The sequence below is a fragment of the Eschrichtius robustus genome, chromosome 15 (assembly GCF_028021215.1).
Source record: "Eschrichtius robustus isolate mEscRob2 chromosome 15, mEscRob2.pri, whole genome shotgun sequence".
Lineage (NCBI taxonomy): Eukaryota > Metazoa > Chordata > Mammalia > Artiodactyla > Eschrichtiidae > Eschrichtius > Eschrichtius robustus.
This window is the reverse complement of record NC_090838.1, coordinates 82,937,191-82,951,548: the sequence shown is the minus strand read 5'-3', so window position 1 is coordinate 82,951,548 and position 14,358 is coordinate 82,937,191. Positions and strand designations below refer to the sequence as shown.

Genomic DNA, 14,358 nt, shown 5'->3' with positions numbered 1-14,358 from the left:
TCCTCTGTGGTCCTAGCTTCTACCAAGTGCCCAGTTTCTGGGTTCTGGTAACACCACCTCCTCCAGCCCTGGGAGTGCAGTGGCCTGTGACTGTCACTCATCTCTGAGTTGCTTTAACATAAGGATTGATTCTCTGCCCTTCCATCTCCTGTGAAGCATTTCCCATAATGAGTTCCCTTTGTTTGAAACGCCTAGAGTGGTTTACTTTCCTGACTAGGTCATGACTGACATATGTCACTCACATCTATAATTTTTGGTTAATTTATCCCCCAATATTATTCTATAAAGTTTTTCTGGTATCTTTCATTCTTTACAAAACTTTCTTAATGGCTGCATAATATCTCATGACATCACACCTTAACTGATTTGTGTCATTCAAATTTCTAATGTTTGCTAGATTATAACATTGGTATGAACATCTTTGTACATAAATTTCTATTTACATTTATAAGTATTTGATCAGACTAGATTCCTGGATGCGACTAAAAAGGATTGATTCATTTGAAGATTCTTGGTAAATATTGCCCCAAAATCCCCAGAAGGAAAGATTAGACCAGTTTTCAATCTTACCAGAGGTCTAAAGAGAGCTTGTCTCACCTTGCCCTCTGCAACATTGATTACCTTATTTGCTAATTTTATAAGCAAAAAAAAAAAAAAGGCATCTGGTGGCTATTGTTTTATCTTAGATGTGTTTTGTTTCTGTTGTTAGTGAGGTAGAACTTTTTTGTTTTAATTTATTTTATTTTATTTATTTTTGGCTGCATTGAGTCTTCGTTGCTGTGTGTAGGCTTTCCCTAGTTGCGGCGAGCAGGGGCTACTCTTCATTGTGGTGCGCGGGCCTCTCACTGCGGTGGCTTCTTTTGTTGCGGAGCACAGGCTCTAGGTGCATGGGCTTCGGTAGGTGTGGCACGCGGGCTCAGCAGTTGTGGTGCACGGGCTTAGTTGCTCTGTGGCATGTGGGATCTTCCGGGACTAGGGCTCAAACCCATGTCCCCTGCATTGGCAGGCGGATTCTTAACCACTGCGCCACCAGGGAAGCCCCAGTGAGATAGAACTTTTTTGGGTGTTTATTAGCCATGTGCTTTTCCTCTTTGGTAAATTATCTATTTTACTGTACAGTCCTTACTGATTCTCTTATTGATCGGGGTATCAGGCAGACTTCTTAGATGTAAACAACAGAAGTTGGTTCTGGCTAAACTAGGCAGAAATGGGATTAATTTAAAGAGTATAACGCAGCTCCAAAACGGATGGGAAGACTGGAAAATTAGGTTTAGAAAATAGAACAAAGGGTACCTGACACATTGGAAATATGGCCAAGATCTAACCCTAAAATGGTCTGAATAAGATGCTATACTGTTTTTGCTACCCTGAATGTCATTCCTGGCCTTGCTGCCACCCACCACTGAATTCTGGATGCCACCAGCAGAAGAACATCGTGTCTATTTCTCCACCTCTGTGAATCTGGGCTGGCATTTTGACTTGCTTTGAGCAATTAAGTGAGAGAGACATCGTGCAATGTCTGAGAAAGCCTTCCAGCTTCCACAAAAACACTCCTTCTTGGAATCCAGCCACCATGCTGTTAGGAAGCCCAAGATGGCCCATGGAGAGTGAGAGGCCCAGGCATCTCCCAGACATTCCAGCCTCTGCCAAGTTTCCCCAGCTGAAGCCACATACAACAGCAATGAGCCATCCCCAGCAAGCTCTGCTCAATTTGCAGGACCATGAGCAAATGAATGGTGGTGGTGGTTTTAAGCTACTACACTTTGAGGCGGTTTACTATGCAATAGATAGCTGGGACACTGCCTTAAGGTTCAAGCCTTGGGCAGGAGCAGCCCATTGATCAAGCCTAAGTCCATGCCCTAGGAGCCAGGGAGCAGGAAGAATGGACATTTCAGCTGTGGTAGAAAGGGAAAGACATGCCTCACATCAAGTTCCCACGGTGCGGAATTCCCCAGATATATATAGGGGGTTCAGATGCTGGAGAAGGGAAAAAAAAAATAAAAAATCTGTTAAACTCAGCACCTGCCTTTTATCTGCCTCTGCATATCTGCCTTTTATATATTGATCTCCCTCTACAGACATTGATGATTGTGTCTCCTTCCCAAGAATCCTATTTCTTACTTCCACTTTATATCTCATCGTGTTTGGGGGGGTTCCTAAACAATGGATCATTTTAACGGAAACACTTTGAAGGTAAATGGATTTAGGAAGTGCCAAAGTTCCTGCCCCCAGGGTAACTAGTGACGCTCAGAAGAAGTACCCACATGATAGACCATTTCCTGGCATCTTGCACAACCCAGACTTGCTGTGTCCTGAAACTGTAAAGAAAACATTCTACTAGTCTTTTAAAAAAAAAAAACAAAACAAAGTCTTCAAATAAACTGGGAAGCCCTTCTGAACATTTTCTATAGACTCATCACTGATTTCTCCGGCCCAGACTCTGCCTTGTTCATCCCACCCTCCTCCCTGCCGCCAGCAATGACGGATCATACGTCTCCGCTGCCTAAATCCCCCACTGTCAGGATTAAGACCATAATCCATTGCTATGGTGAACGTGGCCCTTCAGTAAGTGGTTCCTGCCTTCCCTTCTCTCAGCTCCTCCCCAAAGCCATCATCCTTTGTCGCCCATACACAGCTCCTCAAGGTTATCGTACCCACCAGGTCCTCACTAACCCTTGCCTTTGCACATTCTGTTCCCCCTCCATGGAATGCTTCTTTCCACATCACTCTTCCCCCACCCACCACTGCCTACCTGGTGGTCTTTTACTCTTCCTTCAAGATTCAGCAGCTAGAACAACCACTTTAAAAAGTCACTAAAATATAAACAGTAAAAAAGAAAACAAAAAACAGAGGAATTAGAACAGTAGGCTTTAAAATTTATTTAAATCGAAAGAAGGAAGTACAAACAGACAAGGAGATAACAAAAAACATATTCACACAAAAACTTGTACATCAATGTTCATAGCAGCATTACTCATAAAAAGTGGAAACAACCCAAGTGTCTATCAACTGATGAATAAATAAAATGTGGCATATTCATACAATAGTATTCAGCAATAAAAAAGAATGAAGTATCGATACATGCTATAAGAATGAACAAGAACTGAAAACGTTATGCTAAATAAGACACAACGAGATCATATATTGTATGACTCCATTTATATGAAATTACAGAAGAAGCAAATCTATAGAGACAAGAAGTGAATTCATGGGACTTCCCTGGTGGTGCAGTGGTTAAGAATCTGCCTGCCAATGCAGGGGACGTGGGTTTGATCCCTGGTCCGGGAAGATTCCACATGCTGCGGAGCAACTAAGCCCGTGCGCCACAAATACTGAGCCTGCGCTCTAGAACCCACGAGCCACAACTACTGAGCCCGTGTGCCACAACTACTGAAGCCCATGCTCCTAGAGCCTGTGCTCTGCAACGGGAGAAGCCATCGCAATGAGAAGCCCGCGCACCACAACGAAGAGTAGCCCCCGCTCGCCGCAACTAGAGAAAGCCCGCGCGCAGCAACGAAGACCCAATGCAGCCAAAAATTAATTAATTACTTAATTTTTTTAAAAAGAGAAGTGAATTCATGGTTGCCTGGGACTGGGGGGGTGTGGGTGGGAGGCATTGAGGGGAAATAGGGAGTGACTGCTAATGGACAAGGGGTTTCTCTTTGGGTTGATGGAAATGTTCTAGAATTGTAGCGACAGCTACACAACTCTGTGAATATACTACAAACTGAACTGTACATTTTAAGTGGGTGAATTGTATGGTATGTGAATTATATCTCAATAGAGCTGAAAAAAAATTGTTTAAAGATACAACTAAATGACCACCTACCCTATGAGGCTTTCCCTGACTTTCCCAAGCAGAACACACACATATGCTCACACACCTCGATAATCCTATATGGCACTTCATAGGGGCATCTAAAATTACTGTAACAATGTTTTCTTTCAGCAACTTCCAGAACAAAAGTTGGCAAGCCATTTTAAGAAAAATTTGATTATGGAAAATATCACACATTCAAATGCAGAGAGCAGTGAACCCCCCATGTACCTATGACTCAGTTCATGGTTTCCCCATCCAATGCGCCCCCTAAATATTTCCAGCAAGCTATTTTGCACATCCCAATGCCCTTCATTGTGAGGCCCAAGGAATCTACAAAATATACGTCCACAGCAGTCTAATGAGAATAAAACATTCAAGTGCTTTATGTGCCAATAACTGCTCTAAGCACTTGGCATGAATTAATTCATTTAATCCTCAAAATTACCCTAAAAGGTAACATTTTTATAGCCATTTTACACTGAGGAAATCAAGGCTTATGAGTGAAGTAACTTATCCAAAAGTTAGTAAGTGGAAGAATGGAATTCCAAACCAAGGTTACTGTCTTAATCATACTTACCTCTCTCAGAAAAAATAGTATACCTCAACTAAAATAATCATTGAACTCAGAAGCTGAAGGAATGGTATTCTCTTTCCTGGAGTTAAGGCCACTTATAAGGTCAAAAGAGTCATCTGCTTGATGGGAATTCCCTGGTGGTCCAGTGGGGTAGGACTCCACGCTCCCAATACAGGAGGCCCGGGTTCGATCCCTGATCGGGGAACTAGATCCCACTTGCATGCCACAACCGACAGTCAACATGCCGCAACTAAGACCCAGCACAACCCAGATACAAAGATAGATAGATAGATAGATAAAGAGATGCAAAAAAAAAAAAAATAGGGGCAACTGAGTGGATCCCCTGGGGAGCCCTCTATTTGACTCAATGCTCTGTGGGCTTTAAAAAAAAATCTAGGGCCACAGGAGAACCCAGGCTTGCTCCAGGAAATCAAAGGAGGCTTTAAAAAGCCAGAACAAGGACAACACCAGAGTTCCACTTGAATTGTAGAACCTTGTTCCCCAATCCTATAGCCACTGTTGAGCACTTGAAATATGCCTAGTCCAAAATGAGATGTACTGAAGTAAAATATACATGATATTTTGAAGACTTAGTAAAAAAAAAAGAATGTAAAATAGCAACTATGTGTTAAAATAGTAATATTTTGGATTCGCTGGGTTAAATATTTTATTAAAATTAATTTGTCCTGTTTTTTTGGTTTTTTGTTTGTTTTTTACCTTTTTAGTGTGGCTACTAGAACATTTAAAATAGCATATGTGGCTCACATTTCCACTGGGCAGTGCTGTTCTTGACCATACCTGTACTGCCCTGGGTGCCAGCTCCCTGCGGGCTCTCGCCTTGTGAATGCTTCTTACAAGTTCACAAAGAAACAGGAGGCAGCACCACTGGCCCAGGAACATGGGCCAAGTAGAGCTAAACTCAGATGAGAGTTTTCATCTGAACTGAACTCATCAGAGACTGGAGACTGGCCTAACACTCCACGAAGAACAGCTTCTGAAATAAAATGAGGATGTGTGCAACTCTCCTATTTGCAACTCAGCTTGGAATACCCTTGAACCTGGGAACTCCCTCCAATGTATTTCTGTCATCAGGGAGACATTTGGGGGTCTTATTGCCCATGGGCTGAAGCTGAGAGATGCAGGCAGCCAGGGCTTCCGTTCCCAGAGAAGCTGCTTCCTCTCCCACCTTGCTGCTGAGCGGAGATGTTCTCAGTGACGGAGTTGCAACACTGAATCAGTCTGCATAATGCATCGTCCACAGAACACTGGGGTGGCCTTTCCAGAGAAGACCCTTCCCTTCCCCTCTGGATTCCACCTTACCACACTGCCCTCATTAACCATCACATTTCCATCCCTCTCAAAGCATCGTGAAAGATGTTTATTTGCAGAGGTCAACTTGGGCACATTTGAATGCGAGGCTGTATTGGAGTGTGTTGCTGTCCTGCAATACAACCTGGTTACTAAAAAAGCAAAGGCACTGAACCTGTGTCAAAAACATCAACTGATTACTGGGTTAGTGGAGAGTGAAGGCTGATGCAATCCTAAATCTGGCTGCATCAGCTGCTAGGTGGGACAGGAAGTGAGCAAACTTCATGGCACCAATGAAGTCTTTGAAGGCTAGAGTCACATCATAGGGTATCTGTGGCCTGACTCTTCCATCCCAGTGCCCAGGACACAGAAAGTGCTCAGTACCTGTTAACCAAAGGGAAGGGAAGAGCAGCTCATAGAACACTCAGGTCTCCAGACCCTGGGGTCAGAAGATCCTGAGAAAGAGAAGTGCAGCCCCTGACAGCTGGGAACTGGCCTGGCTCTCTAGCCCAGTCTTGGCGTTGCTAAGAGCTGGCCTGGCACCCCACAGCAAGGCTGTTGTGTTCTCCTGTGCATCATAAACAATTTCACAGAACACCATCAGACAAAGCCACTCTGAGACTGTGAGGACAAACATGAGAAGACTCCATAATCATTTTATGTCTCCATATAAGAGACAAAACATGAATATCATCCAAACCACAAACAGGACCAGACATCCCCCTCCCCTGGCTATTTGAGTGACTGCTGCTTCCTTACCAATCCCAGCTCTAGCCTCACTCCATTCTTCTTACCTTCACAGTGAAAATTAAGATGCCCGATCACAGAATTCTCCTGCTTCTTGATGACATCCAATCCAGAACAAAACCCTACCCCAAAGCCCCAGGCATAAGCCTAAATCCTCTAAGTCCTAACACCCTTGGACAAAGACTCCCCATGGCACGTGACTTCCTTCACTCAATGGGTCAATAAAACCAATTTTGTCCAACTATGTGTTCTGAAGAGTCTTTGGCTACAGGGAACTAACAACCCTTAGCCATAAACATCCTTCCCAGGCTAGCAGTGCCTATGGTTGCCACTGTGCGTGTATCTTGGAAAGGGGAGAAAGGAAACAAGCATGGGAGGGGAGAAAATCAGTGGTGGCATTAAGGACCAACTCCTACAACGGCCTTCCCACAGCCAACCCTAGGTTGTACAATGTCCTGCTCCTTTCTCCCATTAAAAGAAAGCTCATTAGGGAACAGAAATTTATTAATATTATAGGATTACCCATGAGTCTATACACATACAGACATACACAATAAACCATTCACTAACTTCAGTACTTTAACAAATTACGAATTACTTGTGATTCAAGTTACAAATGATGGATACAACAATTAAAAACACCAACTCTTCAGAGTCCTACAACCACCTGGAATTATGAGCCAGAAAAGTCTGGCCTGCTTTCCAGTGTATGACTTGAACAAGTTACTTAAACTGAGCCTGCTTCCCACTCCGCAAATGAACAGACACCACAAAGTTGCTGTGAGACAACAGGCCAAAGGCCCAGGCCAGCCCCTGCACACAGTGAGGACAGGTAGGGCTGGTCACCTGGTAACTTTTCCTACCTCACGGCCTCTCCTCCTTACTGTGCTGACAATTCCTCTGTCAATCTGTCTCGCCCAAAAGGCTGGAAGCATCTGGAGCACAGGAGGTGTCTCGTCTCTGTCCCCACCCTCCCCCCTCCGGCCCCCAACTATTCCCCACTAAGAACTGGCACGTGATGGGCACTTGTTGATTGAAAAACACTTGATGATTGAAGAGTATCAAAGCTTGATGAGCTCTAGCTGAAACCAAAGTAGAATCGATCTGATTCAAATCCAAGTGATTATTTTTCCCCTTTGATGTCTCCCAGAAAGGTGGCAGCTTAACTTGGTTATAAACCTTTCTCAGGGTCTTCCCTGGTGGCACAGTGGTTGAGAGTCTGCCTGCTAATGCAGGGGACACGGGTTCGAGCCCTGGTCCGGGAAGATCCCACATGCCGCGGAGCAACTGGGCCCGTGAGCCACAGCTACTGAGCCTGTGCATCTGGAGCCCGTGCTCCGCAACAAGAGAGGCCGCAATAGTGTGAGGCCCGCGCACCGCGATGAAGAGTGGCCCCCGCTTGCCGCAACTAGAGAAAGTCCTTGCACAGAAACGAAGACCCAACACAGTCAAAAATAAAATTAAATAAATAAATAAATAAATAAATAAATAAAAACCTTTCCCAAACACTGGACTCGCAGCTTGCCCTGTGCCCCTCCGACTGATCATAAGCCTGCAAATTGTGTCCATCCAACAAGATCACATTTACTAACAATTTTATTGAAGAAACTTTAATCCAAATTGACCTCTAGAACAAACTGCTGTATGTGTACCTGAAGCACAGCAGGTGTTTTTTTCTTCTTCAAGAGAAGAAAAACCTCACATTCACACTTAAGGGAACTGCAGTGGGGTCACAGGTGTGAAGGCGCATGAAACCCTCTGAGGATTTACATGTGCTGTGGAGCGTACAGGCATTTTTCAGAAGCCCAGTTTAACTTTATCTTTATCCCCGAATTTAATCCAAGAGCTTTAAAGGATCATTCCAAAAATCAGTTCTATCAAGTTTTCTCAGCTAAGACCTATTGCCCATTTTGTGCAAAAATTACCTATCATCCAGACCAAAATAGTCTTGGAGAAAAATAAAGCACTCCTAACAATAGGTTTCCTAACAATGTGTGAGGCAACTTTTTTTTTTTTTAATTTTTATTTATTTATTTATGGCTGTGTTGGGTCTTCGTTTCTGTGCGAGGGCCTTCTCTAGTTGTGGCAAGCGGGGGCCACTCTTCATCGCGGTGCGCGGGCCTCTCACTATCGCCGCCTCTTTTGTTGCGGAGCACAGGCTCCAGTCGCGCAGGCTCAGTAGTTGTGGCTCACGGGCCCAGCTGCTCCGCGGCATGTGGGATCCTCCCAGCCCAGGGCTCGAACCCGTGCCCCCTGCATTAGCAGGCAGATTCTCAACCACTGCGCCACCAGGGAAGCCCAAGGCAACTATTTTTAAAGAGCACCTTAAGAGCAAAGAAGAGAAGGAATTCAGCAAAGAAAGCCTCGTCAATGCTCAGTCCTGACTGATTGACTTTTATTCTGCAACTTGATTTAGCAGGAATTCCAATGCCACTAAGTTCGGCAGCTATAATCCAAGCTTCAGAACAGAGGCCAAGGCGAGTGAAATGACTGTCTGAGGATCGTGCAAAGTCAGCACGTGGCGGGGGGGTATCAGGGCTCTCAGCACAAACACCTCTGCAACAGGATGGATTCCTGAGTCCCATCTAGAACCATCACTGAGCTGATCACAGCCTTTCTGTTCCCATCTGAGGCTTTCTGGACGGTTCCCTGCTCGTTAGGCACACTGTGAAGAGGACAGACTGGGAGAACACAGAGAAAAGTCAGGTTACCCATTTTACTGCTTGTCAGCTTCCAAGATCAAAAGTGTGACTGGTGTGAAACTTGGGGATAATTTGTGACTTTTGTTCAGCTGTGTTATCCTCTATTAACAAAGAAAACTAATGTCTTATTTGACAGAGGTCTCTGGAATAAAACTGACATCAAGCTCTCTCAGAAATAAAGGTAATATTTGTCTACTCTTTGGCTCAAGATTTCTTGAGTGAATTCTACCCCTTATCAAAGATCCAATGTAAAATGGGTGAGCAAAACTGATTCCTATTTTACTGCAAAACTGACAAAAATTCTACAGTAAAGACAAACAGTCAAAATGGCACCATACTGTTTTATTTCAACCTTCAAACAATATAAAGAGGTAACAACTTCTGATGCCAAACCGTGCAAATAACAATAAAGGAACAAAAAAAATATTAACGACGAAAAGACAATCATTTAAAGGTGTTTCACAGCAGTGCTCTGGCAGTACTGGCAAGTACTTCTAGACAACGGCTTCCAACAAGAGGAGTCTGAATGAACCCCCTGTTCTCAGCAAAAGAGCCCCCATATTTTCCCCCTGGTGGTCTACACACTCTGAGTCACACACACCACACCCCTACACTCACCGGACTTTTGTCATTCACATCTTACAAAACGTAACTACACATTGTGCGTCTGTACACAACAAAAACTAAAAATAAAACAGTGTGGTAGAAAAGTAAACAAACTCCAGTGTTTCCAGTAAGGCATCAGGGAATCACTGCTGGCTGGGCCCTTCATTTCACCAGTTTAAAAAAAAGTTTGATTTACATTTCTGAGCAAACCCAATATTCAGAGGCTTCACCATAACCAGCAAGCAGGCTCAAGTTAAAAGTTTAAAAGACAGTCCTCCTTTTTTTTGGTAAATGTTTCATATAAAACAGGAAATCAAGTTCTACTTTATAAAAAAACAACTGAGTATTTTTAATAGTAAAAATATATATGTTTATATTTCTCTTTTTAAAAAGACATTTAATAACAATACTTCAGAAGACCAGATTTAACCCTCAACCCCCCACCCTGCCAAGTGTCCACCTGGCACAGATACATTAAGGCAAAGGCTCCTGGAGAGGCATGTCCGCCTCGGCGGCGGGCTGGGGACACAAGGGGAACACATTCCGCTCCTGCAGGGCCGGTTTAGAAAGGCTTCTCCCTCATGTTCACCGAGCCGTCCTGCATCCCGAAGTAGACTCTCTCCGCCATATTGATGAACAGGCCCGTGTCCACCACGCCTGCAGGACGAAGGACGGGAGGGAGCATTAAGTTTCAGGTTCCCAAGGCAAGAAGAAAACCAGGATCACAGGGCAGGGTCAGTAGGAGCAACTACCATGAACAGCACTGGACAAAGAAATGACAAGTCTAAAGCCTTCCCTCTCTCATGACAATGAAAAGAGATTCTGATTATTTTTATTTCTTCTTGCAATCCCTTCTCCCCTGCAATCTTGGCTTTCCCTCTATACTCAAATGCGCAAAGCTTTTTCTGGCCTTAGGGCCTCTGCTCACACTGCTGCCTTAGTCTGGACCGGTCATCTTCTCAGAGGGGCCCTCCATGACCACTCTAAGTGCTCCCACTCCCAGTCATCCTCAATCCCACTACCAGCCGTAGAAGTTTTCCCCACAAAGGGCTGGAACATACTTGCAATGCATATACCACATCAAGATATATGAACTCCCCAAATCAATAAGACGACAGACAACCTAGTAGAAAAATGGGCAGAAGACTTAAAGACGGACTCCTCTGGTGGCGCAGTGGTTAAGAATCCGCCTGCCAATGCAGGGGACATGGGTTCGAGCCCTGGTCCGGGAAGATCCCACGTGCCACGGAGCAAAACTAAGCCCGAGCGCCTAACAGCCCGTGCTCCGCAACAAGAGAAGCCCACGCACCGCAATGAAGAGCAGCCCCCGCTCGCCGCAACTTAGAGAAAGCCCGTGTGTAGCAACGAAGACCCAACGCAGCCAAACATAAATAGAAAATTAATTAATTAATTTATTTACTTAAAAAAAAAAAAGACTTAGAGGTACTTCACAAAAGAGGTTATCCAAAATGGCCCATAAACATAGAAAATGGTGCTCAAACTAGTCAAAAGAGAATGCAAATTAAAACAAGACACCACAACACAATCACCAGAATGAGTATAACGAAATTTGACTAGAATGCAAAGACACTCCCACACGCTAACAGCAGGATTAAATTGGCAAAACCACGTTGGAAAAGGTTTGTTGGTACATCTTCTACAGCTGAACATATTCATACCTGATGATCCAGCAATTCTACTCTGGTATATAAGGTGTATATTAGGTATACATATGGTCCTCAAGACATGTATGAGAACGTTCACAGCAGCACTTTTACTAGTAGCTAAAAACTAGAATCACCCAAATGCCCATAACAGTAGAATGGATATACAAACTTTTTTTCACACACGTAAATAGGATGGTATACTATTCAGTAGTGAGAATTAACTACAACTGTAAGCAACCTTCGCTGAAAATATATACGTATATACACATGCTACAATGAGATGATACAGCAATTCCCCTACACGCGAACCTTCAAAGATGTGAACGTGCGTTCGCATGTCCAATCACATAAGTTAGTTCACGTGTCTGGCGTACATTGTCACATCCGTGCATCCTCTACAAGTGGTTGTGCTTTTGTGTACTTTACTGTACAGTACTGCATAGAGTACAGTAGTATACTATCTTTGTTTCAAGCCCAGGACGTCTGGAAGCAAGTGTAAAAGCAGCAGTGATGTAGCTGGTACTACTGTACTTTTCAAGGTACCGTACTGTAAGATGTTTTCTTGATTTTTTGTTTGCTTTTCATGTATTATTTGTGTGAAAAGTATTATAAACCTATTACAGTACAGTACTATATAGCCGATTGTGTTAGTTGGGTACCTAGGCTAACTTTGTTGGACTTATGAACAAATTGGACTTACAAATGCGCTCTTGGAACAGAACTCGTCCATATGCAGGGGACTTACTATACTGTTCAACTATCGAAAAAAAAAGTTTGGGAATTCCCTGAGGTCCAATGGTTAGGACTCCGAGCTCTCACTGCTGAGGGCACAGGTTCGATCCCCGGTCAGGGAACTAAGATCCCGCATGCCGCACAGCGCAACCAAAAGTAAATAAATAAAATTAAAATTAAAAAAAAAAGTTTGATGGACCCAGTGTGTAGGGGAAGCAGCACCTGCATACACTGTTGGCAGAAGGGTAAACTGATGCCATCCATGGAGGGCAATTCTGCACCAATAGCAAAATCAGATACACTTATTCTTTGATCTGGTAATTCCCTTCTAAAAAAAAAAAAAAAGGAAACAAATATCTGCTAGTGGGGACCTGGTTAAATAAATTATGTGATAGCCACAAAATGGAATGCCAGGCAATTATTTTTTTAAAAAAATGAGGAAGCTCTTTTGTGAACCATTACATAATAATCTTCAAGATGGGAAAAAATAGGAAGCAAACCACGTGTCTAGTGTGCTGTCACTTATGTAAAAGGAGATGGGGCGGGGGCTGATTTGCGTTTATGGAAGATCAACTCAAGAAGGACACACAACTTTGGCAGCGCTGGCTGCCTCCAGACAGGGGGAAGGGCAAAGGGATAGAAGATAGAGACTTTTCACTGTTTACTCTTGTAATTTTGAACTACGTAAATTCAAAAGGATAAATAAAATTAAAATTTTCAAAGACAGCCCCCAATACATAAACAAATAAAATCATCTACCGGCAATAAAAAGCCATCAGGTAGAGAAAGGAGCTGCTGAAACACAGAGGTCCCCAGCACCACACTGGGCCGCCACGACTGGGGCCTCCCAAAGACATGCCAAGTGGCCACTCAAGACCCATCCTTTTCCAAAATTCTGTAATACAAGGTGACAGCTTCCACCTGATCCAAGAGAAAGCCAAACTGGCTCCAGAAAAGACTTCAAAGAAAGAGCAGAGATGCATGGCAGCAGTCTAAGGTCAGATCTTACAGCAACCTCTCTTCAGATTACCGAGATGCCAGGAGCGACTGACCCGTTCCTACCCCCACCCTCCCAATTAGTGGAAAGGGCAGAGGTGGCTCAATGCGAACATGGGGGAAAGAACCTCTGCTCTGGGTGCAAACAATGGAACACCCAAGGGTGTGACCAGCCATGGACCAGTTTAACTGTCCTTTAAGTGTCCTCACATAAATGAACGTACATGGGACAAGGGCAGGGTGACAGGATAGACAGGGAAACTTGCCCTCTTTTCCTCCCTTGATCATGGTCCAGCAGCAAGTATCTTAAGAGACCAAAGAGGAAGAGAAAAGAGAATGAGAAAGAGAACCAACCGCACCGATGACCCTGGTGGCACTGCGCTAAATAATTTAACATCTAGCCTCTCTTTTTTCGTTTTCTTCATTTTAAGTTCCTAATGAAACTCTGAACTTCTCTAGGATGTAGCGTCTACTTACTAAGGTGGAGAGCAAAGCATGGGAGAAATCTGCTCACCAAGGAGATCTCAATGTCTCAATACACCAAGAAAGGTCTGAACGGGTGCAAGAGAGCTACCTAGTGGGCACTGCAAGAAATCCACCTACAGAGGAACAGCGCCAGCAATGGTGAGCGGTTTCCTGTGCCGTCCCTGGGTTTGTCTGTATTACCATTCGGGGCTAATTCTCCCATGTTACTAACAGTGACCTCTATGGCTTCTCTTCCTCCTGCCTTCTTGGCTCTTTAGTTCTTCCACTAAAAAGTTAACACTAAGTAAGGAAATAAGCATAATTCAACCCATCTTCTTTACATAGTAAATCTGGAAAAAGATTGTCAATAGAAGACTAAAATAGTAGACTACAGTAAGGTTGGAGAATTAGCTCTTTATTACATGTCTATATATTTTTCATTTTATATATTTATATGTATTTCATTCCCAAATAGCATGGGTAAGTCAGAATGTAATCTAGCAACTTAATTAAAGATGAAGACAGTATACTTCCTTCCTAGGGATGTACTCGTTCAACCAATATTCCCATGTGTGCTGAGCACCATTTTAACTCATTTACTCCTCCCAACAATCCTATGAGGTAGGTACTAAGAGCAGCCTCTTTTACAGAGGAAGAAACTGAGGCGCAGAGATTTAACTGACTGCACAAAGGTCATGTTGATAGAGCAAGCCTGGGTTTGGATCCTTACCCAGGATGTCT

The 14,358-nt window shown here is 43.8% G+C and overlaps 1 protein-coding gene across 1 annotated transcript in view; it reads right to left on the bottom strand.

The window, feature by feature from the left end:
* Nucleotides 1-9,525: 9,525 nt before the first annotated feature.
* The window catches only part of RPIA (ribose 5-phosphate isomerase A), a 32,234-nt gene continuing 27,401 nt past the window's right edge, over nucleotides 9,526-14,358 (bottom strand). The window contains exon 9 of the mRNA XM_068564027.1: nucleotides 9,526-10,414. Within this exon, the coding sequence (XP_068420128.1) occupies nucleotides 10,320-10,414 (95 nt within the window). The 3' untranslated portion in view covers nucleotides 9,526-10,319. The remainder of the gene's footprint in view (nucleotides 10,415-14,358) is intronic.